The following is a 22,811-nucleotide window of genomic DNA, read 5'->3' as shown; positions in this document are numbered from 1 at the left end:
GATGTCCTGAATGCTACCAACTGCGAACCTGCACGCTTGAGTTGAACGCAATCCATCCTCTACGCACTGCAATATGTATAATATTTCTTGCGGTGGCGGTACTCAGAAAATTACCTGTGGTGTCAACACTGCAAGTGAGGGCCGGGAAATTTGGTCAGATGCCACCGTAGACAACTGCTGAAATTTCAAATGCATGCTTGCTGAGTGAGGACTGTAGGAGAGAAATTGTACTCTGCCCCTTTCCTCCATTCCTGTTCTTTTGAGGGTAGAATTTAAAGAATTGTTGCAATTCCTTGAATAAATCATAACTTCCATGACAGTGTCCCTCCTACTGCAAGCAACTCTTTGGAAGAAGATGTTGCCCAAATATCCAATGCTACATAATGGGAGACCGCAGCACATCAGTGCAAAAGATCAGGCTGAAATATTTGCAATGATCCTCGGCTAAAAGAGCCAAGTGGACAATCCACCTCAGCCTCCTCCAGAGGTCCCCAGCTTCACAGATGCTAGTTTTCAGCCAGTTCAATTCACTCCATGAGATCAAGAAACAGGTGAAAGCACTGAATACTGCACAGGCTATTGGACCTGATGATATTCCAGCAATAGTACTGAAAACCTGTGCTCCAGACTTGCCACACCCTGTGGCCAGATTGTTCCAGGACAGGTACAACATTGACATCTACTTGGCAATGTAGAAAATTGCTCTGGTATGCCCTGGAAACAAAACAAAATGGACAAATCCAACCAGGACAATTGCAGCCCCATCCAGTTTACTGTCAATCATCAGTAAGTTGATGAAATCCAGAGATGAAGTTAGACAGACTGTCTTGACATTAAAGCAGCATTTGACTAAGTGTGGTATCAAGGAACCTGAGCAAAATCAAAGCCAACATGAACCAGATACAAAAGTCTCTTGGAAAGAAAGTTGTGCTTGTTGGAGTTGAGTCATCTGAATCCAAGCACATCACCATAGGTGTTTCTCCAGATAGGTATTTAATCTGTTAATTTGTTGAGAGATGTTATTACACACTTCTGGAGAGGGCAGAACTTGTACCTAGGCCATCTGGCCTGGAGGTGGGGACACTGCCACTGTGCTACAGGAGCTCCTAAGCACAGACCCTCAGGGAGGTGTCCTTGACCCAACCATCTTCAACTGTTCCATCAAAGACATCTTCATCAGCGTACTGTCAAAAGTAATTGTGCAATATTCAGCATCATTTGCAGTTCCACAGATACTGAAGTACTTCATCTCTGAATGCAACAAGACCCGGACAATATCCATGCTTGAATTGATAAGTGGGCAAGTATCAGAAGTAAAATACAAGTGGCAGACAACAGCCATCTCCAACTGGAGAGAATAACCATTGGCCTTGACATTCAATAGCATTGCCATCACAGAATCTCCCACAATCGATATCCTGGAGTGCCATTGACCAGAAACTTAACTGGCTTAGCCATCTACATACTGTGCCTACAGAAACAGGAAAAGGGTAGCCATCCTGCAGCAACTATTTCACCCTCCTGTCTCCCGAAAGCCTACCCACTTACTAGAAGGCACAAGTACGATGGAATACTTGCTACTTGGCTGGATGAGTGCAGCTCCATCAACATTCAAGAAGCTTGACACTGTTCAGGGCAAAGCAGCTATCTGATTGGCACTACTTCCACAAGCATTCATGCCCTCAACTACCAATGGACAGTAATGGCAGTGTGTACTGGCTACAAGATACACTTCAGAAATTCACCAAGGGTCTTTAGTTATCACCTTTCAAACCTGTGACTACAATCATCTAGATGGACAAGGCTGTCAGATAAATGAGGACACAGCCATCCACAAGCTCCCCTCCAAAACACACACTATACTGATTTGGAAATATATCACCATTCCTTCACTGTCACTGAATCAAAATTTTGAAACTTTGTCCCGGTAACACTATGGATGTACCTGTACCAAATGGACTGCAGTGGTTTAGGAACGCTGTAATGATCATCTGCTATAGGGAAACTGGGGCTGAGTATGAATATGGCCTCAGCCAATGAAGCTCACGTGATCTGAATGAGTTAAAAACAAGTTCTTGTATAATATACACAATATCTTGGATAACCTACATAATTATGTGATAGTGAAATAAATTTAAAGAACCTGACATCAATGTTATACAGTTTGAATGAACTATTGTAGCTCATTAGCTCTGAGTTGGGGTGGCACTGTGGCTCAGCGGTTAGCACTGCTGCCTCACAGCACCAAGGACCTGGGTTCAGTTCCACCTTTGGGTGACTGTATGTGTGGACTTTACACGTTCTCCCAGTGCCTGCATGGGTTTCCTCTGGGTGCTCCAGATTCTTCCCACAATTCAAATATGTAGGGTACATGCAGGGTAGGTGGATTGGCCATACTAAGTTGCCCATAGTATTCAGGGATGCGTAAATCAGGTGAGTACAGGGGGATGGGCCCCGGTGGGATGCTCTGAAGTTCGGTGTGGACTTGTTGAGCTGAAGGGCCTGCTTCCACACTATAGGGATTCTTTGATTTTATGAATTCTATATTTTAAAAAAATAGGGTTAGTTATAAGGTTTAGCCAGTTTACATGTTCAGATAATACTTAAAAATCATTCAAACTTTAAAGCGTTTTGCATTTGTACCATTTCTTGTAAAACCTCCAACCTTCGTATTATTTCTGCATATGTTTGCCTTCTCTTGATGTTAACCTCTTTAATGACAAAGTTTATACGTACGGTACTGGCGTCAGTACTTATCTTTCTCCAAATAAAAGTAGATAGCAATCTTATTCACCGATATAGCGGTTCCACTTTAACTGCTTTTGATTTTTGATGTACGTGAAGTTGACACAAGTCTTCAAGAAATGTATGCTAGGTCATGCTGTCACTCATTACTGATGCAAGTGAAATAATGTTTACACATCATGAACGTTTGATGTACAGCCAGTTGGTAGAATAAGTTTAGTCTCTTTGTAAATAATGTATGTGTACTTCCAGTAGAAAATTTGGAGGCACTGATGGAGTGCTCAGCATTCAGTGACTGTTGAACATTGAGTAAAAATGCAGTTAAAATGAGGTTTTGCACCTCGTAATTATTCTGATCAAAATCTAGAGCAAGAAGAAACGTATCTTTGTCACAAGTAGATTTTTTTGGTTTGGTTGCACCTGAAAAGCATGTTTTAAAATAGATCTCTGGGTGGTGATAAATTATGCTGAAATTTTCACTCTATACAGCATTGTGTCCAGTTTTGCCAGGCTTCTAATGATAGTTATTATTTTGCTTCATCCGTTGACAAAGTTTGTTGCTATCACATTTATTCTGCTAATGTCTGAATGTTGCTGCCATTCGTATTCCCTATGATGCCTTTACAAAGGATGAAATGCATGCACCAATGACAGATGTCTACGTAAAGGCTATCAATATTTCAGGAATAACATTAAATTGCTATTTTCTTCAAAATTTCATCACTTCTTAACATGTGATTTTCAACGTCTTCTGTTGAACATCTAACATCAGGCCTGGTGAGTGTTAGGATCTCAGTCAGGTCATAAAAATGATGTTGTCCCTGCAAAATATTCTATTAGAAAATTATTGTAGAAAACAGTAAGCACCAATCAATTTATGGTCAACATGTAAAGATCTGGATTACAAATATCAATTAAGGATGCACCTTAAATTGATAAAGGAATGTTGAAGAATTGTATTTAATTTTAAAAAGTTGTGTAATTGTAACCACTTTGGAACTGACCAATTTCTATTTATGTGTGGTAGTTTATTTCTGAGGAGTCTATCTTTTGCTCTGGCATTAAGCACACAATAATGAGTAATTTTTGTTTCACATTAAGTCGGCAAATGCAGATTTAAAAAAAAATGTTTTCTAATTAACCTGTTCCAAGATGTTATTACATAACTCTGAAGCAGGTGGGACTTGAGCCCAAGCCTCCCGTCTACAGGTATTCACAGCACCATTAGTCCACAAGAAGGCCGCTAGCAAATGCAGCTATCGATGTAATTCTAACTTGTTTTGCCTTAAGCCAGTGCAATTGAAATTCATCGTAATTGCTTTAATCTGTTAAATATTGCAGCATTTTTTAAAAAAATGTCATAAACCTAGGTGTGCTCCAAAGTTTAAATAATGTTAACTTAGGTAATAAATTGACGGTGTGATTATTTGAGTTTTAGGTGGAGAATATGTGAATTTGGAAAAAATTCACAATAAGCAGGAAAAAACCCCAAAATGAATAATTGTAAATACCTGGAAATCTAAGAAAAAAATAAAGCACTGAAATGTACAAACGTATGATTTAGGCACAGAAATACACCATTCAGCTTCTTGTGCTTCCTCTCCCATTCAATAATATCAAGGTCTATTTGTTTGTATTATGAATTCATTTTCCCACCCACCTCAAAATAACTTTTGATTCGCTTGTCAAACAAGAATTAATATAATTCTACCGTAAAAATATTAAATGACCATGTTTTCACAGCCTTCTGAGGCAGAGAGATCCAAATTCTCTCAGACTCTTGAAAAAAATTCTCTCATCACTTCCTTAAAAAGGCAACATCTCATTTTAAAGTACTGCCCTTAGCTCTGGAGTCATGTACAAGAGTACACATCCTTTCCATGTCCACTTTGTCAAGATCATTCAAGGTCTTATAAACCTGAATCAAATCATCTCTTGCTCTTCTGAACTCTAGTGGAAATAAACTGTCCAAGCATTCCTCATAAGACAAACACTCATTTCAATATCAATCTAGTGAACTCCCTTTGAACTGCCTTTCATAACTTTACATCCTTCCTTTAAATAAAGAGACCAAAACTATACGTAGTATTTGAGATGTGGTCTTACCAATGCCCTGCTTAACTGAGGCAGACTATTCTCACTTTTATGTTCAGTCCCTTTTGTAATAAAGATTAGCATCCCATTATCTTTCCTGACTGTGTGCCGTACTTGCATGGTAGCCTCTTGAGACTCAGACAGCAGAGTACCTAGATCACTGTGCGCATTGCAATTCTGTAGTCATTTTGCATTTAAGTAATATTTTGTTTTTTCCCCCCCCCAAAGTGAAGAACTTCACCTTTTCTTTCATTAAACTCCATCCAGGTTTTTGCACACTCCCTCAACCTATCCATATCTGTTTGTTTCTATCCTTGTTAGGTAATCTTCACAAGATACCTTCATAGCTATCTTTTGACATCTACAACGTTAGCCACCATGAGTTCAATCCCCTCATCTAAGTCACTGATATAAGTGAAAAAACATTGGGGGCCTAGTGTGGACTCCAGTGGCCACATTGCTGACAGCCTTAATCACCCATTTATACATTTTTTTTCTATTTCCTGCCTACCAGCCAATCTCCTATTCATGCTATTATGTTACCTGTATAACATGAACTCCTACTTTGTGCTATAGTCCTTTCTGTGGAACTTTGTCAAATGCCTTCTGAAAATCCATATGGTGCGCTTCAGTAGGCTTCTTTTCATTCACAACATGTCAGTCATTCAAGGAGTTCCAATAAATTAGTTAAACATTGTTTTGCTTCCACACAACCACCCTGAGTCTTCCTGTTTACCTTCAGTACTTGAAAGGGCCTGGTTATGACCTCCTTAATGATCAATGTAACAGTTTTCCCATGACAGACGATAAACTAACTGGTGAATAGTTTCTTGTTTTCTGGCTTGTTTCTTTCTTATATATAAGGGTTAGTTATGGTAGCTATTTTTCACCCATATACAAGCCTTTTTAAATTTTAAAATACTAGTCTTAGACCCATTCCTCTTCCTTTTAAACTGGATGTAAATTTCAGTCATATTGCAATCCTTGCTACTCAGACGCCTTTATTGAGGTCATTAATTAATTACATCATAATACTATGTAATGAGTCTGCTGTAATCTGCTAACTGGTCACTTCAAGAACATACTGTTGCAAAAAACTATTTTAAAAGCGTTCTGTGAATTCCTAATCAAGACAACTATTATCAATTTTATTTTTGCAGTTTGTGTGTAGATCAAAATCACCCATAACTATTGCCATCCCTTGATCACAAACGTTCAAAATTTTATCTAGTTTGATCTGTCCTACATCCCTCAGTGGCTTGTAAGTCCTTCTCATTCACTATTCCTTATCTCTGCCCAAATCCCTCATCTCTACAAATTGATCTCCAGAATCAAGATAATCTGTAACTAACACACCAATCCCATCTTTGATTAGGAATGCTTCGCCTCCACTTTCCCTCACTTCTTATCTTTTTTTGAATGTTTTAAACCCCAAAATAGTCATCATTTAATCTTTTTCATCCTACTGCCACATCCCTGTAAGACTATCAAATCACATATATTCTCTGAAGTGTGCTATCATTTCGTTGACTTTGTTGTAAATGTTGTGCATATTCAGATAGTGTTTAGGTTTGTTTTCTTTTGTATTCTTTGTTGCATCAAGTCTTGACTGCTGTTATATTCTTGGATTTCTTCTCTCTGTCCCTTCCTGCTATTTGCTGTCCTTCATATTCCACATTTGTATTTTGCTGTCCTGCCTTGGCTTGTTAAAATTATCCAAGCTTGATTCTGACTCTGCTGTTTTGGTGACTGCGGAAAAGAAGGAAAAACAACGATGGCACTTGATTAACATTGAAATCCACCAGTTGATGTGTTTCTGTTTGTGCTTCAAGTTTGATTTCCCCCCCCCTTCCTCCTTGAACAACATTATGGTAATAATATAGTCATACACTATGAAAATAACGTTTTGTTATGGAAAGCTGAAAAAAATCTTTAGTCAAATAATCAAAACTTTCTCTTTCCCACTCTGTGATGACAACGGTGGAATTTAGCTGGTTACTCACATGTTTGCTATGATCATAAAAATATAGAAGAGTTGCCGTACTTACAAACTAGATGGTTTACTCCGCTTGCAGCAGTATTAGTTCTGAATTTGATCACGATGTGTACACTATGGAGAGCATTATTTGACTAGCATTATGTTTATATATTAATTTATTTGACAAGAATTATGTTTATGTATTCAGTGGTGGTGGTGATGATGTGTGAAATTATTCTTTTGATGATATGTGCAGACATAAATTTGCAGTCTAGTAGAGCCAGCCCATTGTGTCACATGCAGGTGCTGGATTGAACAGGTCGAGTGCTGCAGACAGACAGTAGGCACTACTTAGGCACAGAGCTCTGCTAGGATTGGAGTTGCCAGGGCCTTATCTGGAGCCACCCCCAGTGACACACATACTGCCGTAGAGTTTGACTTTCACTGTTCTCCAAGGGCTTGCAGAACACCTTTCAGGGGAAAAAATCATGGAGGCTATTGGAGTGCAAATGTTCAGACCATGCCCATTCCAGAGCTTTTACATGTAAGTACAACATGTAAAAAATCTTCCATTGCAAATTTAAAACAAAATCTGCTTAGGAATATGTTCAGGCAAGAGCTTTATGTAGAAACAGGTTGAGAGAGTTTAAAAATCACTTAGAATTTGCAAGTATAATTATTTTCAGTCTTGCTTGGCAATGTGTTGCAAATAGATATTTTGGTATTTAAATGAGTCTCCTTCGCAGTTTTGTCTTTTTCATGACTATTATCAATTTACTAATACTTCTTGTTCCCAAATCTTTTGGACTGTCCAGTAAATGTGTCTGTACACAACACATTACATTCGTCAGTGAGAACGTAGCTAAATATAAATATTTAAATACGTTGGTGTGAGCTCAAAAATTTCAAACATTTTAGTTGGCTGTATAGTAATGTCTGCTAATGAGTTCAGTTCAAGTCTTTGTCTTGTACAAGATTGTAAAACGCTGAAATTATCAAAACTGGAGATGTATAGCAGCAAAATTGTGACTGTCAGTTAGATCGGAGGATGTATTGTCAGGTCTATGCTCTAGGCAAACGTGAAGGTTTAACGCATATTTTAATATTTCATGCTGCTAGAGTTTAGATATTTGAAAAAATTTCCTTTTCCGAAAAAGAGTAGTGAAGCGAATCATCATTGCAGTCGATTATGAAGTTCATACCAAAGCAAAAAGCCAGCAGTACAACTTATTAATTATTTACTGAGTGGTCATGGATCAAAAGCAAAGGTTTTCTTGAACTGGATTAACATCATCTTGTGATAGTACAGCCCCAGTAACTCACTTAGGATAAGTACATTAAGATTGTGTAAAATAAAAGCGCGCCATTGTTATCTAGATTTTTTTGATGCTGTGGGACTTAACAGAATGCAAGATATAATATTTAAAGCACTTACTAAATAAACAATTGTCAAAAACGAACTTACGCATGAATTATAAGTGAAGCAAAAGTCATATTATAGGAAAATGTCACATGCTGTCTTGTAGAACTGTAGAATTAGAGTTCAACATCTACTTAGTTCTTTGTTCCAGGTAAAGTAAATCATTGTTTCTCCTTACACTTGTGGACCATTTTTAAAAGCGAAAACACTGTTAATGGAAACCTTCAAATTTTAGTTTCCTGCTTGGTAGAGAGGTTATCCCCACTTGCTTTAGTTAAGCTCATTCTTCACGCTATTGATCAGATACTCAATTAAAGGTGAGTACAACTTTAATCTTGAATGAATCAGGCCAGAATTGAGTCCTCCCCTGTGTTGATGTACTTAATCCACCACCAATGGGTTGATTGCACTTTCTAGGAGGGTATGATGGCAATGATTCAGACATTTTACCTGAGTATGTTAACCTATTTTTTTCCCCCCAGTGACTGTTGTTCCATTAGCAACCCCTTTTGTTAACAGTGAAATTGCTTTCAATCACCTGCACGGAACTGCAGAAATTATAGACAAGCCGCTTTTTGCGTGCAACAATTTCAAATATACATCCACAGATTGTTCCCAGTGGCTATTAATATCCATGTCATAGATCTGAAATATCTTCCTGCTGTTGATTTGTAGTCTAGATAGACACTGAAACTTAGAAAGTTATATCTTCATTGTGTTTCAGCAATTGTTTATTGATTTAACAGCCATTTATTCATCTGATATTGTGAGCTATCAGGAAGTCCTTTCAACCAAATGGTAGCACTAATAATATTGCTGTTTTTTTGTGTTCTATCAAGACGAAGGATATCTAAGTGAACTGAGTGTTTTTCTTGAACTCAGACTTAAGGTAGCCTATATTTTTCACACATAAGCTATTCTTGGGGTTCTTTCAGTGACCTGGTGATTAGTGTTATGTTATTGGAACTTTTTTGTTGAGAATTTGAAGTGACTTTTTTTTATAAGTGATTTAGTGGAGACTACATCATTCTTCTTTCAGCGCCTTTTTATAACCTCAATGTCTTGATGATTTAAACACATTTTCATGTTACTTTCAGCTTCAGAACTCCAATGATTCTTAAAATGTAGAAATTAGATTCAGTCATGCCTTGAGCTGCTGTATGATTGGTGTAACAGAAACACAGAATTGGAAAGTAGATGCTGTTCCTGTTTTCTGCAGGATGCAACTTAGCTGATTTGTGCATTTGGTGGACTGAAGTACTTGCAGTCATTACCTAATTAAAGCCCAAATTAAATGCAGAATATTTCTAGTTTTTCTTTCTTTCTCTCCTTTATATTGAAACAAGAGAAGTGTCATGTGTGAAGATGCTCTTAGATTGCTACAGGCTTATTTTTAGAAATAGGTGTACATGTAATGATTTTAAAATCTTTATAAGACATCTTTCTGTACTTCCAAAATTTTAATCAGAGATTAGTTCACCTATTTTGCATTACTGAATTAGAAATATCTTCGAGTGAAGCACAGTTTTAGAGCAGCAAATAGTTTAGAGTGTGAAGATGCAATTTCTGCACTATTTGACTCATGTGCAACAAGGACACCTACAACCAACAGTTAACATTAAGATACTACTATCACTAGTTGACAAGGGCGTCACTGCCATCCAGTTATTATGCAGTTGTCCAGTTTTGGCTGCCACTTCAATATTAATTCATTCATACACACTTCTTTTGGAAGCAAATGTTCCTTCTATCTCTGTGCTTAACATTGGAGTGCACACTGATTCATAACACACATATGTACGGTGTAACCTGGCAGATCAAAAAAAAGTTGAAACCTTGTCCATTATGAATGTGTTGACAGCCATTTGTCTTATTGCACAGTTGAAGTTTGGTTGAAAATGGCACATTTTCTCTTTAGCCCTTACTGTATCCATTGTCCTCCATTGAAGCCAGGGTGATGCACATTTTTAAAGTGCCATCTCTTTCCTGCATCCCCTCAGTACCCTGTGCCCTCCAGTGCTTTGTCAGATTTGATCATTATATTTGGAGTTGTCCCTCTCTACTGCCATTATCCATTCTGTATCAGAGCATAAGGCAGCCATCCCCAGACAGGAGTTTCTCATTTTCTACTACGTTGTACGGACTGTCCTCTGATAAGCCCCCTCGATGTTTATTGGCCAAACCTCCTGGACTGATTGTGGCTCATCCCCTGGTATCATGCATATGGATAGCTCCAACTGAGCACAGCCCTGCTCCTGGGCTGATATTTCCAAAGTTCCTTGACTGACTGACCTGTGATCTGCGGCCTGGTAAGATTTATCCTGCAAGACCAACCACCCCTGAACCCCCAGACTACAAGGACAAAAATCTGAGACCCATCATAGTGAGTGCCTGACCAATTCCCTGGACTGCAATCTGACAATTTGCTTGACTGAGTAATGTGGCAATACTGGACTGATCATAGTTCCCCTTCACTCCACTAAAGACCATTCCCCATTGGCTTTCAGATGTGGCAATTTGGTTGAAGTACAAACAGTGTTTTTGCCATTTCAGCTGGTGCCAATTGCTATAGTTATGATATAGCATGATGCTGATGAGCAATGTGTCAACAGCTTGACTATTCATCCCTGACAGCTATGGCATGCTGTCTGCTTTTCTGTCTACACTAAAGATCCAGGCAAACGAGAGATTCTCAAGGTTCTCATTCACACACCAGTGTACTAAAAGACAAGGTAAGTAAGGTGCCTTGAGTTTCCAAGTAAGAACCAAGTGAGTGAATGCCAAGAAAGAAAGCAGAGAGCTATAAAATGTATCCTATGCAGATGCAGGAGATAAGCGTGTGTCCCTTTATGCAGAGTGATCTGGCTGGAGTGTTACAACTTAAGGTGCCCATAGGCTCCAAGGGTAGGTTGCTGATGTGCGTTATGAGTTATTCCAAGTTTGACTGTGATCCTGTGGTGAGCGATGTTCACTTCCATGGGTGAAGGGCAGAGGCATTGCTGTAGAAGGAGCATGTGATGAGATGTTGGTGCATGGTCCTTAAGATAAAGGCCTAGCGAAAAAAGCGTTGTGCTACATCCACAGGCAACTGCTCAATTTTCAAGTTGGGAATCAGCATCGTCCAGTTTCTCTGAGGTACATTGGTGTGATATAATGGCTTTAAGAGATGTACTTTGTCCTGGCTTTATTGAAGAAAGGTTGAGACAGAGGTACTGAGTGGTATGCTCAAAGCCAAAAAAGCAAATAGCTTGTGAGGCCTTGGGTTTTTTTTAAAGTTGGAACTGTAGAAGCAGCCTGAATGGGTGGTGTGAAACTCCCACAGAACCAGGATCTTTAGTTTTAGTTTTCAGCAGTTGCTGGGGTCTTGAAGCTGAATTTGGAAGCCCTTATTCCTTTCCTTGTTACAGTTAAAGCTGGGGTTCTCCTCCTGCTTCTAGAATTGATTGTGAGACAGTCTATTTTACTAAGGTATGTTTATGGGATGTTGCTATATTGGAACAGTTAATCAGTTAATTCCGTTCTGAGGAAGGGTCATTCTAAGGCAAACTTCCTTCTAGCTATATCAGGCAGTTGCATTCCAAATTCCCAGTGCTTACTATAGCATCATTTGCCTACCTGAGATCACAAGGTGTGGAGATAGATGAACACGGAAGGCCAAGCCGCATCTTAGGAGCAGAAAAGCTGATGTTTCGGGATGAAGGATCTAGACCCGAAACGTCAGCTTTCCCGCTCCTAAGTTGCTGCTTAGCCTGCTGTGTTCATCCAGCTCCACACCTTGTGATCTTGGATTCTCCAGCATCTGCAGTTCCTATTATCTCTGTTGTCTACCTTACTCTGTTAAGTGTCATTGAGTTGGCTTCTATCCTAATGACTTACTCTGAAATTTCAATCTTTTTGTTTTGATGCTTTTTTATCTTCTAAACTAGTACTTAGCAATTTGAGGGACTGCATCACCGAATATTGAGAGCATTGTTTACATGTAATCTGTGCTGAGTCACATTATCTGTTCAAGTTGCAAGTAGCACAGACTGTGACCTAGTCTTCAACTCTGGCAAGAACTGTTCTGTTAGCATGGAATTTGGAACTCAGTTTTCTCTCTGAAGTTGCTGATTTAACCCTAGAAACAAACCTGATTTAAGTACTGAGATCACATGTACAATGAGTAATGAATAACTATTAACCAGTTACTATTTAAATTATGCTGGGAGATAGCAGTCTTTACATTGCACAGTTTTGACACTGGCAGTAGAAAAAATAGTCTTTGGTATGAGGGTCTAGGCCCAAAACGTCAGCTTTTGTGCTCCTAAGATGCTGCTTGGCCTGCTGTGTTCATCCAGCTCCACATTTTATTATTTGGTGTGTCAGCTATCTCTCATTGTCCACATTGTTTCAAATCAATGGACAGGCAAACTGATTGAGCTGTATAATTGGCAACTGATTGATAACCCTATTGTAATTCTGTCACAATTATGTTGGTCTAATTCTAAAATATTGTTCCTAAACAGGTAATTTCATGTGATAACATTGATGAAACAGCAGAAACGAGTAAATAGGGTTTAAAAAAAACATGGTTTGTACTGTCTCACAATCTGTTTTTCATGCTAATTAGCAGTAATAGGTATCTAAAATAAAGCAATAATTTTGCTCGTACAGAAGTGATTCAAAGTTAGAGCTTATTATGTAAGTAACTGCCTGCATAATGAAATAACAACTAATTGTGTACATGTATCAACTTGCACACTCACTCAACCTTTTGTTAGCATAATCAGAGCAGAAAGCTTTGATACAAAACCAAAATTGCACAGCTAGCTAAAGAAAACATTAATAGATATGGATTTGATCCACAACTCTGTGTCCTTCATATTTGCAACTAAATCATATTCAATTTTAGTAGGGGCATAGGAATTGGAGTAAGCCACTCAGCCCACTGAGCTTGACTTGCCATCCAGCTTATCATACACTCCAATGCCTTTTATTCACTCCATCTCTGTAACACTGTATGCCACCTGTAATTAGAAGTCTATCAATCCATACTAAACTTACTCATAGACTGAGTTTCTACAGATCTGTGTGGTAGAGAATTCTGATGTGTAAATTGTGCCCCCAAGTTTTAGACTGCCCACCCAGGTGAAATAGTTCTCCTACATCTACTGTAAGTATTCGTAGGTTTCAATCAGATCACCTGTTATTCTTTGAAGCTGTAGAGCATTCAGACATTGCAAGGCAGGAACTGCTTCTGCAACTATGTTGCTTGACTGTTATCATTGAGGGCATGGTATAGGAAGCAATGTGTGCACCCTGTTTCATAGACAGTGACCTGGAGCTGCTGATGGATGGGATGGTGGAGAGAAAGCCAATTTTTTTTTTCTGCTGATGACTGCAGAGGTTGCACCAGTAAACGTAGTCAGTCTGGAGCTCAAAAGCAGCCTTTGTCAAAAAGGAACATCTTCTGTAGAGAGATAATGGGAACTGCAGATGCTGGAGAATCCAAGATAACAAAGTGTGGAGCTGGCTGAACACAGCAGGCCAAGCAGCATCTCAGGAGCACAAAAGCTGACATTTCGGGCCTAGACCCTTCATCAGAGAGCCTTCTCTACCTTGGTTTCTGAAGAAGGGTCTAGGCCCGAAACGTCAGCCTTTGTGCTCCTCTGATGCTGCTTGGCCTGCTGTGTTGATCCAGCTCTACGCCTTGTTATCTCTTATCCTCTGTACCCTGCAGTGTTAGGAGCCATCTTCATCTTTCTTCCTGTCAGTCTTAGGGCCATGATTCACTCTAAGTCTGCCACTACACACATATTCATAATGGCTCATGGACTATGACTCGCACTATGGCATGCATCATGTCCACTCAACAGTGTTCACCCACTTCATCCTTCCAAATAACTAACCCTCCCTGACTACCCTACTTCGTAAACACACACTGGGGACACTTCAAAGTCTTCGCTATTTGTGTATCATCACTAACTGCTCTTCCCACCAATTCCATCATACATAATTCCTCCATTTATCTCATTGCAAGAGAAAAGACAGCTCTCGTCCTGGATGATTACTGTTTCTGCAACACCTTGACAACCTACCTGTAATCTCTAGACTGGTTATACTTGATCTGCAGGGCTGATTGTGGTCAGTTCCCTGGACTGGAAGTAGGTGAACCACCTGTCTGACTATAACGGTATCTCCTAACAACCTTTAGACCCTCTTGACCACATTAGGGACTGCTCCCTTTAACTTCAGACATAAACATTTGCTTGAAGACCATGCAGTTTTCTTGCAATAAAAGCCAGTGGTGCTGTGATTTTGATGTGGAATGCAGCAAAATAGCACACTGTCCGTGACCTTGACTGCTTAGTTCTCCCCACACTGAAAAGCCACCTGCCCCTTCCAGTGAACTAGAAAAGCAATGTGAAATATACAGAGGCTGGCAACTCCCACCAAGCACAAAGTGAGTGAAGGCTAAGAAAGCAATCCGCGAGCCATAAGAGATGCATCCTGTGTGGAAGTGTGTGTCTGTTTCCTACCTGCAAAGCAACCTGTGGAAGCATACAAATCATGGGTATCTTTGAGCCATGACTCAGTGTTGAAGGGCTGAAGTGTTACATCTCTTGGACAGGAGCAGGCATGCTGAAGTGGTGAGGCTGGTGGTTTGTCACTGCCAGCATTTGCAGATGAAATGCGAAGGGAGATGTTGGCCATGGAGCACTGAGGAACATTTTTGGGGATGAAGAACCTGTTGGACAATGGCTAGTACAAGCAATTGGCACATTTATACCACCAGGTATGTACTTGGATTTCCGTAACGGGAAATCAGGAGTCTTGTTTCTCAGACACTAGAGGAGAATTGAAAGTGGTGTGTGAATAATGCAAGTTGGGCTATTAATGAAATGCAAATACGTGAAAATAAGGTAGTTGCCATTATATAGTGAAATTCTGAAATCAGCATTTAAAGCTTAATGAAAATCTGAGTTTTTTTTTGTCTTGAGGATTCTGATGTTATCCCGGCTTTGCTGCTATAGCCCATGCCATTACAGGGAGGAGAGAATTCTGCCGATTATTTCAGTAAATAACCATTGCAATTATCATTGATTTGTTGTAAAAACCCAAGTGGTTTGCCCATATCCTTTAGGGAAGGAAATCTACCATTTTTACCTGATCTGGCCTCCATGTGACTGCAGAACCAAGAAAATGTGGCATACTCTTAATGCCCCTGGAATGACCTAGAAAACCAATCAGTTCCTAGGCAATTAACGAGGGGCAACAAATGCTGGCCTTGTCAGTCATGTCCATATTCCTTGAATGAACAAAACAAAAGTTATTGGAAAACCAAATATGACAACTTGTTAAATAAACTGGTTGCTATTTTGAAAGCTGTTCTAGTTAATGTGAGCCAGTTGGTAAGTATGTTATTAATTCCTTAAAAGGATCTGCCCTAGACCGAAATATACTGCAATTTTTCTAGTTGGTCATGGAATTAATGCTGTAGCCTACCTTGTTGTATAACGACAATAAATACTGACCACACCTTGATATAAAATTCATGATAAAGACAGAGTTTTGTTATTGCTATTTTTAACAATGATATTTTGCAATGAGTTGCTAGCCCTGCTCACATGTCAACACTGAATGGAAATGTTGAATTAAGTTCAATAACTTCCAGACAAATTTTTTCGTATAAATGATCTGGCATGTTCTTCTTAGACAGATTAGGAAGAGTTTAGAGCGATATGGGCCAAATGCAGGCAAATGGGACTAGGTCAGATTGGGATGTCTTGTTGGATCGGACAACTTGGACTGAAGGGTCTGTTTCCATGCTGTATGACTCTGAGCCTTTGACTCTAAGTAGAGCAATGTATTGGTATCGGTGCCACCAAAACAGTGGGGACATATTTTAACTTCATCTGCCTAAAAAATTATTAAAATTAGCATTCAATATTTTTATCATGTCTAATTTAATGTTCTGTTGAACGCAAGGAATTGCAGAAGTAGGGGAGATACAAATTAGATTGACCCATTTTAAAGATTAGAACCTGAGGCTTTCACTATACAATATTGTGTAAATCATTATGCATTGGTAGAAGCAGAAACCTACACTTTCATTTCATTTCCAAATAATAACACCATTGCTATTGATGCATGAACTACCAATCAAGAAACCTTAAACAGAGTATGACTGTTCTCTCTTAATGTCCACAGTTCCTTAACCTTTTCATTCTTTTCTGCCATTTAGTTTAATCTATGGTATTTTCCTCTGTATTGTCTTCTCATTCTATTTTTAAATGTAAATATGTACTCCATTCAAAAGTTGTTTGATGAACATGTAAACCATGGCCCAATAGTGGAATGATTGGTGTCAATTACTGATGCATATCAGACGCACATTTTGAGTGAGGGTGCATTCAATGTTAAATAGTTCATGTGTACAATCTACACTCTCCCCCATCATGTGCACAGACCTAACCTGAGATTTGCTATTTTACTAAAGGATTTTCTTAATAGTCTTACATGAGTACCTGAGCTCACTTCCAGTCACTACACATTTACATCAAATTTTAAAACGCAAGTTATCTGCAGGAGAAGGAAGATGTATTCCTAAGGGAGCTATCTTGCTAACAAATGATCATCTACCCTTTCAACAAAAAAATGCAGCCAGGAACTCATTGTGAGTTGGTTGAACATTAGTTTATTGACTACAACATTAGATATGAAAACTGGAGAAGGCATGTTGTAATGAGTGAATCAGTTGATGAGGTGAAAAATTCCCCTGTGTGTTTCTCCCATCAGATCCCATTATGAATTATAACTTGTTTAATCAGGCAGAACTGTCTCAGATTTTAACAGCAACCTGAATCATCGTTGTTTAGCAATAGTTTGACCCTGAGAAAAACGTTATATTTTTGGATTATACCATAGAAAAGTTACAGCATCCAAAGAGGCCATTCAATCCATCATGTCCAGCTCACAATCCACCTGTCTGATAGCCGTACAGGTTACAGCACTTCAGGTGCAGATCCAGCGTCCATATCAGTGAGTTGAAGCTTTTTTGCCTCAACCACCAAACTGAGCATCAAATTCCAGACATCAATCAACCCCAGAGATGAGACGTTTTTCTTCCTTCTACTTTAACTTCAATCCTTCTACCAATCACCTTAAATTGAGGCCCTCTGGTAAGTGACCTTTACACTTTGGAAAACAGGCCTTTCCTGACCATTTTATCCAAGCTCCTCATCTTGTACACCACAATTAAGCCACCCCTCAGCAACTTCTATTCTGAGGAAAGAAAACTCTAGCCAAACAGAACCTTCCACATAGCTGCAATTTTCACGCCTTTGCAATGTCCCTTCCAACACGCTACATTCACCTGCTTTCAATGTGTTTCATTTTCTCTGACTAGTTTGTCGTAACGAGATCTTGTCAAATGACTTACTAAAATACCTGTAAACATCAACAACTATTCTCCCCTTGTCAATCATCCTTGTTTCACAAAATAACTTGGTAAGACATAACCATTCGTTAACATAGCCATGCTGAATATTCCTGATTAATCCATTCTTTTCAAGTAACAGTTAATCCTATCTCAATATTGATTCAAGCCATTTGCCCACCTCTGAGGTTATACTGACTGGCTTGTAGTTATTTGGCTTAACCCACCACAACCTTCCCAAATAATAGGACAATGCAGAGCTCCAATTCTCTAGTTTCTTGTCTGTATCTAGTTAGGATGAGGAAATGCTCCTCAGAGCACTGGCTGTTTCCTCCCTGGCTTCATTTAACAGCCTAGGATACAGTTGATCCGGTTAATCATTCACTTCATCGAGGTCAGTCCTTCTAGTAGATGACTTCTCCTTACTTTTACTTTTCTAACTTAGCATATCCTTCTTCACTTTAACTTCAAATATATTGATAAAATATTTTTTAGATTTTCCTTGATTTTCCCAACCAAGACTTCTTGCATCCTCTCGTTGCTTTCTTAATCTCCTTTTTCACTTCATTCCTATACTTTCTATAAACCTCTAAGATTAGTAAAGTGCTACTTTTAAAAAAAAATTGTCATCAACTCTATTTTTCTGCTTTATCCCTCCCAGTGTACATCTGGATAGCCAGAGAACCTCTAGATTTGATGGGATCACCTTTTTCCTTTATGGGAGACAAACTTCGACTCATAGAATTTGACATTTAAATGCCTACCACTGATTTGTCACTGACTTTTCTTTCCGTAACTAGACCAGTTTTGCCAGATCATCACTCAGCTTTGTCAAATTTTCTGTCCCCAATTTACAATTTTTACCACTGTTCCATCTTTATTCATTTCCATAATTTCTAACTGTATGATGATCACAATCTCCAAAATGATCAATTACTGTTATTTCATCCTCTTGTAGTCCAAGGAAGTGGAAATGACATCTACAAAACTGCCCCTTCCTTGTTGGGCTTGTTACGTGCTGGCTTACAAAAGTTATCTGCAATACAGTTCAACAATTTTTGGCTTCCTGTGACATTCTTAATATGCCAGTTGTGTAGATAAAATGCTCATCATTATTGCCGTATTTTCTATCCACACAGAAGTTTGCTGATGTCTTTGTTCCTCTAATTCACTCCCACTGTTTGAGGGTTTAAGGTACATTCCTAGCAGTGTGGCTGCCCCTTTTGTTATTTCTGAGCTCAACTCACTTTACCAGTTCTGAGGAAAGGTGACTCGGTCGAAATGTTATCTCTGATTTCTCTCCACTAATGCTGCCAGGCCTGCTGAGCTTTTCCAGAGATTTCTATTTTTGTTTCTGATTTACAGCATTCTCAATTCTTTCAGTTTTTATTTAGTATTTTCCGCATTTGATACTGAATTTATTACATCATGCCTCCTCACAGCTGTAACTTTTTTTAAAACTACTAATGCTACAGGCCCACTTTTTAACCCCCTTCGGTATCTTGCCTGAAATTGCTATATCTAAAGATATTAAGCTGCCATTTTTGACCTTTTTTAACCTATGTTTCCTTTGTAGCCACAGTATTATGCTGCCATCAGTCTATTTGAGCCTTCAGCTCATTGGCTTTATTTATCATACTTCTTGGGTTTACATGCTTACCTTTTGAGATTCCTCTGCTGTATACTTTTTTTAACCTCTGCTGCCTCTGCCTTTCAGACTCACTTGTTAAGTTTCTGCTTTCCATTTCTGGCTTTCTATCCCCTGGGCAATCTAATCTAATCCCTCCTCAATAGTACTAGCATATTTCCCTGTAAGGATATTCATCCCAATTCTGTTCAGGTATAGACTGCCAAGCTTGCATAGTTCCCCCCCTTTCCCATAAATAATTCCAATTCCCAGAAATCTGATGCTTACCATCATACATGAGCTTTCCAGCCGAGTTCAATTGTCCTGTTTCTATACTTATTCAAACTTGAGGATGATAGTAATCTTAAGGTTACTGCTTTAGAGGTCCTGCCTTTTGATCACCTACCCAAATCCCTGGAATCTACTTTCAGGAGCTGATTCCCATTCCGAGCTAAGACATGGGCATCAATTTGGCTCACAAGCTCTGGTTGATGATCCCCACCCTTTGGACTGCTATTTTTCTTAGTCCAAGACTGATTTTTCTTTGTGGTCATCGTAATAAATGATTTATTTTTGCAGCAAGTTAATCTGATATCTCTTTTGGGTGTTAAAAAAAAATGGTTTTCAGTTCAAAAGCCCTTGCATGTACACGGGAACCGTGGCACAATTATGGAATGGTTGCATATTATGATTATCAATTTTTAAATCGAATATCTTTTTTTAAATTCAGTGGGTGTGTATGATCTTTCTTTAATTCTTTTCTTACTCTCCAATTTCTGGTTGTCTGGCTGTGAGAATTCTTTAATGTGATTGACATCTTGCACACCTTGATGAAATCACAACAGCTTCATGCTGGGAATCCCCAGTAGACACGTTAGAATTAATTGCACACTACAAGAGGCAAGATCTCTTGATGAGGCTTCCTTTGAGGTTAGCAGTGAATATACTTACTTCGTTGTTAATTGGAATATCCAGATCATCACATCGTTGAATAACAAAATTATAAAGTTTTGTATGGGAAATATTTGATCACACTGAAACTGATTTGGAGAAACTGCAAACAGTGTCAAGGTTGAACATTATGTTCCAGTTTCAACATATTCTGTTAGTAGCAAAAAAAAACTTGTGGTGTTGAATGCATGGAAGTTGCAGTTAAACTGGCATTTTCTCCATTCATACTTAACTCTTCGCTACTAGAATCCTGCTTTCCGTTATCAGGAATTGACATAGTGTTCTACTTGTTAATTTCCTCTTGACAAGGGTAATAGATCATTATATTAAGCAAGTCATGATTGGTTTATCATTAATAAAATGGCATTTGCCAGTGGAGTACATGATTTGATGATTGCTGTATTTTCCCTTTCCAAGTTGCAGGCGATAACTGAGCACTGCAAGAACTAGTAGGTGTTGGATTACATTATTTACGTTGCCCTTGGATTGGTACAAAATGCTTTGTAAGGACTTAGAAGTCACCATCCATATAAAATATTTTACTGCATGCAGTTATGCTGAATCAAGGTCTGGAAGCATCAGAAAGGATTAATTCCTGATTGAATGCAATAAGCAGTACCTACTGTGCTGATGTCATAAGGTCTTGGGAGAGAAAAGTGAGATTTTCTGGGAGTCTAAACCTGAAGCTCAGTCCTCCCAACTGTTTTTGGAGTCATGTGGAGCCTATTCTTATAACCTGTAATTTGTTGAAGAGATAACTCATTCTTATTATAACCTGTAATTAGTTGAAGACGATTGTCATTAAACTAGAAAGTACCTACCCTTCTATACATTAGATCACGTAAGCTCCTAATGAATCAATACACTGAAGATATGAATGAGCAAGTCGCTGTTAAACACTGCTTTGATTATCCCTTCTGATATTTCTAGACTGCCCATGTTTCTGATTTAGGTTATTTTTAACTTTTTATGTTTCAAATTGTCTCCCTCCTTGAGTATCTCTATTTATGTTCACTTAGGTCTCTGTGAGAAACATATGTGTAACATGATCTGCTTTAAGAAGGGTTTTGGTAATCTGCCAATATTGGGGCCTGAATGGTACTGAGGAATAGTTGAAGTGGTAGTAGGAGTGATATCTTCTAGTTGTTGTCTGCTGGAGCTCCTGGAAACCTGGTTACTTCCTATAAAGGCTAAAAGTGAATGCAGGTTAATTTCTATAAGATTGAAACAAAAATGTTCTACTTGTTATTTTGCTATTTTTATTGTTTTATGTTAACTTAATTTCAATTATGTATCAGAACCCAGTTGGGTACAGTGAGAAGAGCATGATGACAGTGCTGAGCCTTCACAGATACACAAAAATCATACTTTACCACAACAACATTAAAAAAAATCCAAGTTACATTTCAAAATGGAATCAATGTGGGCTGCTGTGAATAGAAACACAACTGGAAATAGTGTTGTGTTAGAGGAAAAAAAACTGTTGAACTGCAGATGTCTGGAAATTGCCAAAATAAGAACAGCAGCAGAGTATTTTGAAATAACTCCATGGTGGCCAGTATCCCGTCACCAAGTCACATTTTTACATGTGCATAATACTTGACCCTGGTCCAGCTTCCTCAGAGCCAGTTCTGAGACTGAACGGGGTGTCTGAGATTTCTGTTTATATCTGTCAGTCAGGGCTCCCCACCTGAACCAGGTTAGCAGCCCCAATTCAGAGAACTCATATTCTATGATGTCCAGGGATAGTAGGAACTGCATATGCTGGAGAATCTTAGATAACAAGATGTAGAGCTGGATGAACACAGCAGGCCATGCAGCATCAGAGGAGCAGGAAGGCTGACATTTCAGGCTGAGACCCTCCTTCAGAAATGGGGGAGGGGAAGGGGGTTCTGAAATAAATAGGGTGGAGGGGAGTCGGAGAGAAGAAGGATAGAGGAGAAATAGGTGGAGAAGAGCCAGACCGGTCAAAGAGTAGGAGATGGAGTCAGTAAAGGTGAGTGTAGGTGGGGAGGTAAGGAGGAGATAGGTCAGCCCAGGGAGGATGGACAGGTCAAGGGGGCGGGATGAGGTTAGGTAGGAGATGGGGGTGGGCTTGAGGTGGGAGGAGGGAATAAGTGGGAGGAAGGACAGGTTACGGAGGCGGGGATGAGCTGGGCTGGTTTAGGGATGCAGTGGGGGGAGGGGAGATTTTAAAGCTTGTGAAGTCCATGTTGATACCATTGGGCTGCAGGGTTCCCAAACGGAATATGAGTTGCTGTTCCTGAAAACTTCGGGTGGCATCGTTGTGGCACTGCAGGACCTGTCATCTGCAGAATGGGAGAGGGAGTTGAAATGGTTCGTGACAGGGAGGTGCAGTTGTTTAGTAGGTGTTCTGCAGAGCGGTCCCCAAGCCTTCGTTTGGTTTCTCCGATGTAAAGGAGGCCACAACGGGAACAGCGGATTCAGTGTACCACATTAGCAGATGTGCAGGTGAACATCTGCTTGATGTGGAAAGTCTTCTTGGGGCCTAAGATGAGGGTGAGGTGGGAGGTGTGGGGTCAGATGTGGCACTTCCTGCGGTTGTAGAGACAAGTGC

At 39.3% G+C, this 22,811-nt stretch overlaps 1 protein-coding gene across 7 annotated transcripts in view; it reads left to right on the top strand.

The window, feature by feature from the left end:
* The window catches only part of LOC125460268 (microphthalmia-associated transcription factor-like), a 287,495-nt gene that overhangs the window by 117,258 nt on the left and 147,426 nt on the right, over positions 1 to 22,811 (top strand). The window contains exon 1 of one of the 7 annotated variants that reach the window (XM_048547523.2): positions 7,188 to 7,361. The exons of 3 other annotated variants lie outside the window; for them this stretch is intronic. In XM_048547523.2, coding sequence (XP_048403480.1) covers positions 7,306 to 7,361 — 56 coding nt within the window. In that variant the 5' untranslated portion in view covers positions 7,188 to 7,305. Of the gene's footprint in view, positions 1 to 7,187; positions 7,362 to 8,463; positions 8,555 to 14,940; positions 15,013 to 22,811 lie in introns of those variants that run through there. 3 more of the 7 variants (XM_048547528.2, XM_048547526.2, XM_048547524.2) reach the window with 3 other exon arrangements.

This window comes from Stegostoma tigrinum, chromosome 11 (assembly GCF_030684315.1).
Source record: "Stegostoma tigrinum isolate sSteTig4 chromosome 11, sSteTig4.hap1, whole genome shotgun sequence".
Lineage (NCBI taxonomy): Eukaryota > Metazoa > Chordata > Chondrichthyes > Orectolobiformes > Stegostomatidae > Stegostoma > Stegostoma tigrinum.
The sequence above is the reverse complement of the archived record's forward strand: the minus strand, read 5'-3'. Positions and strand labels throughout refer to the sequence as shown.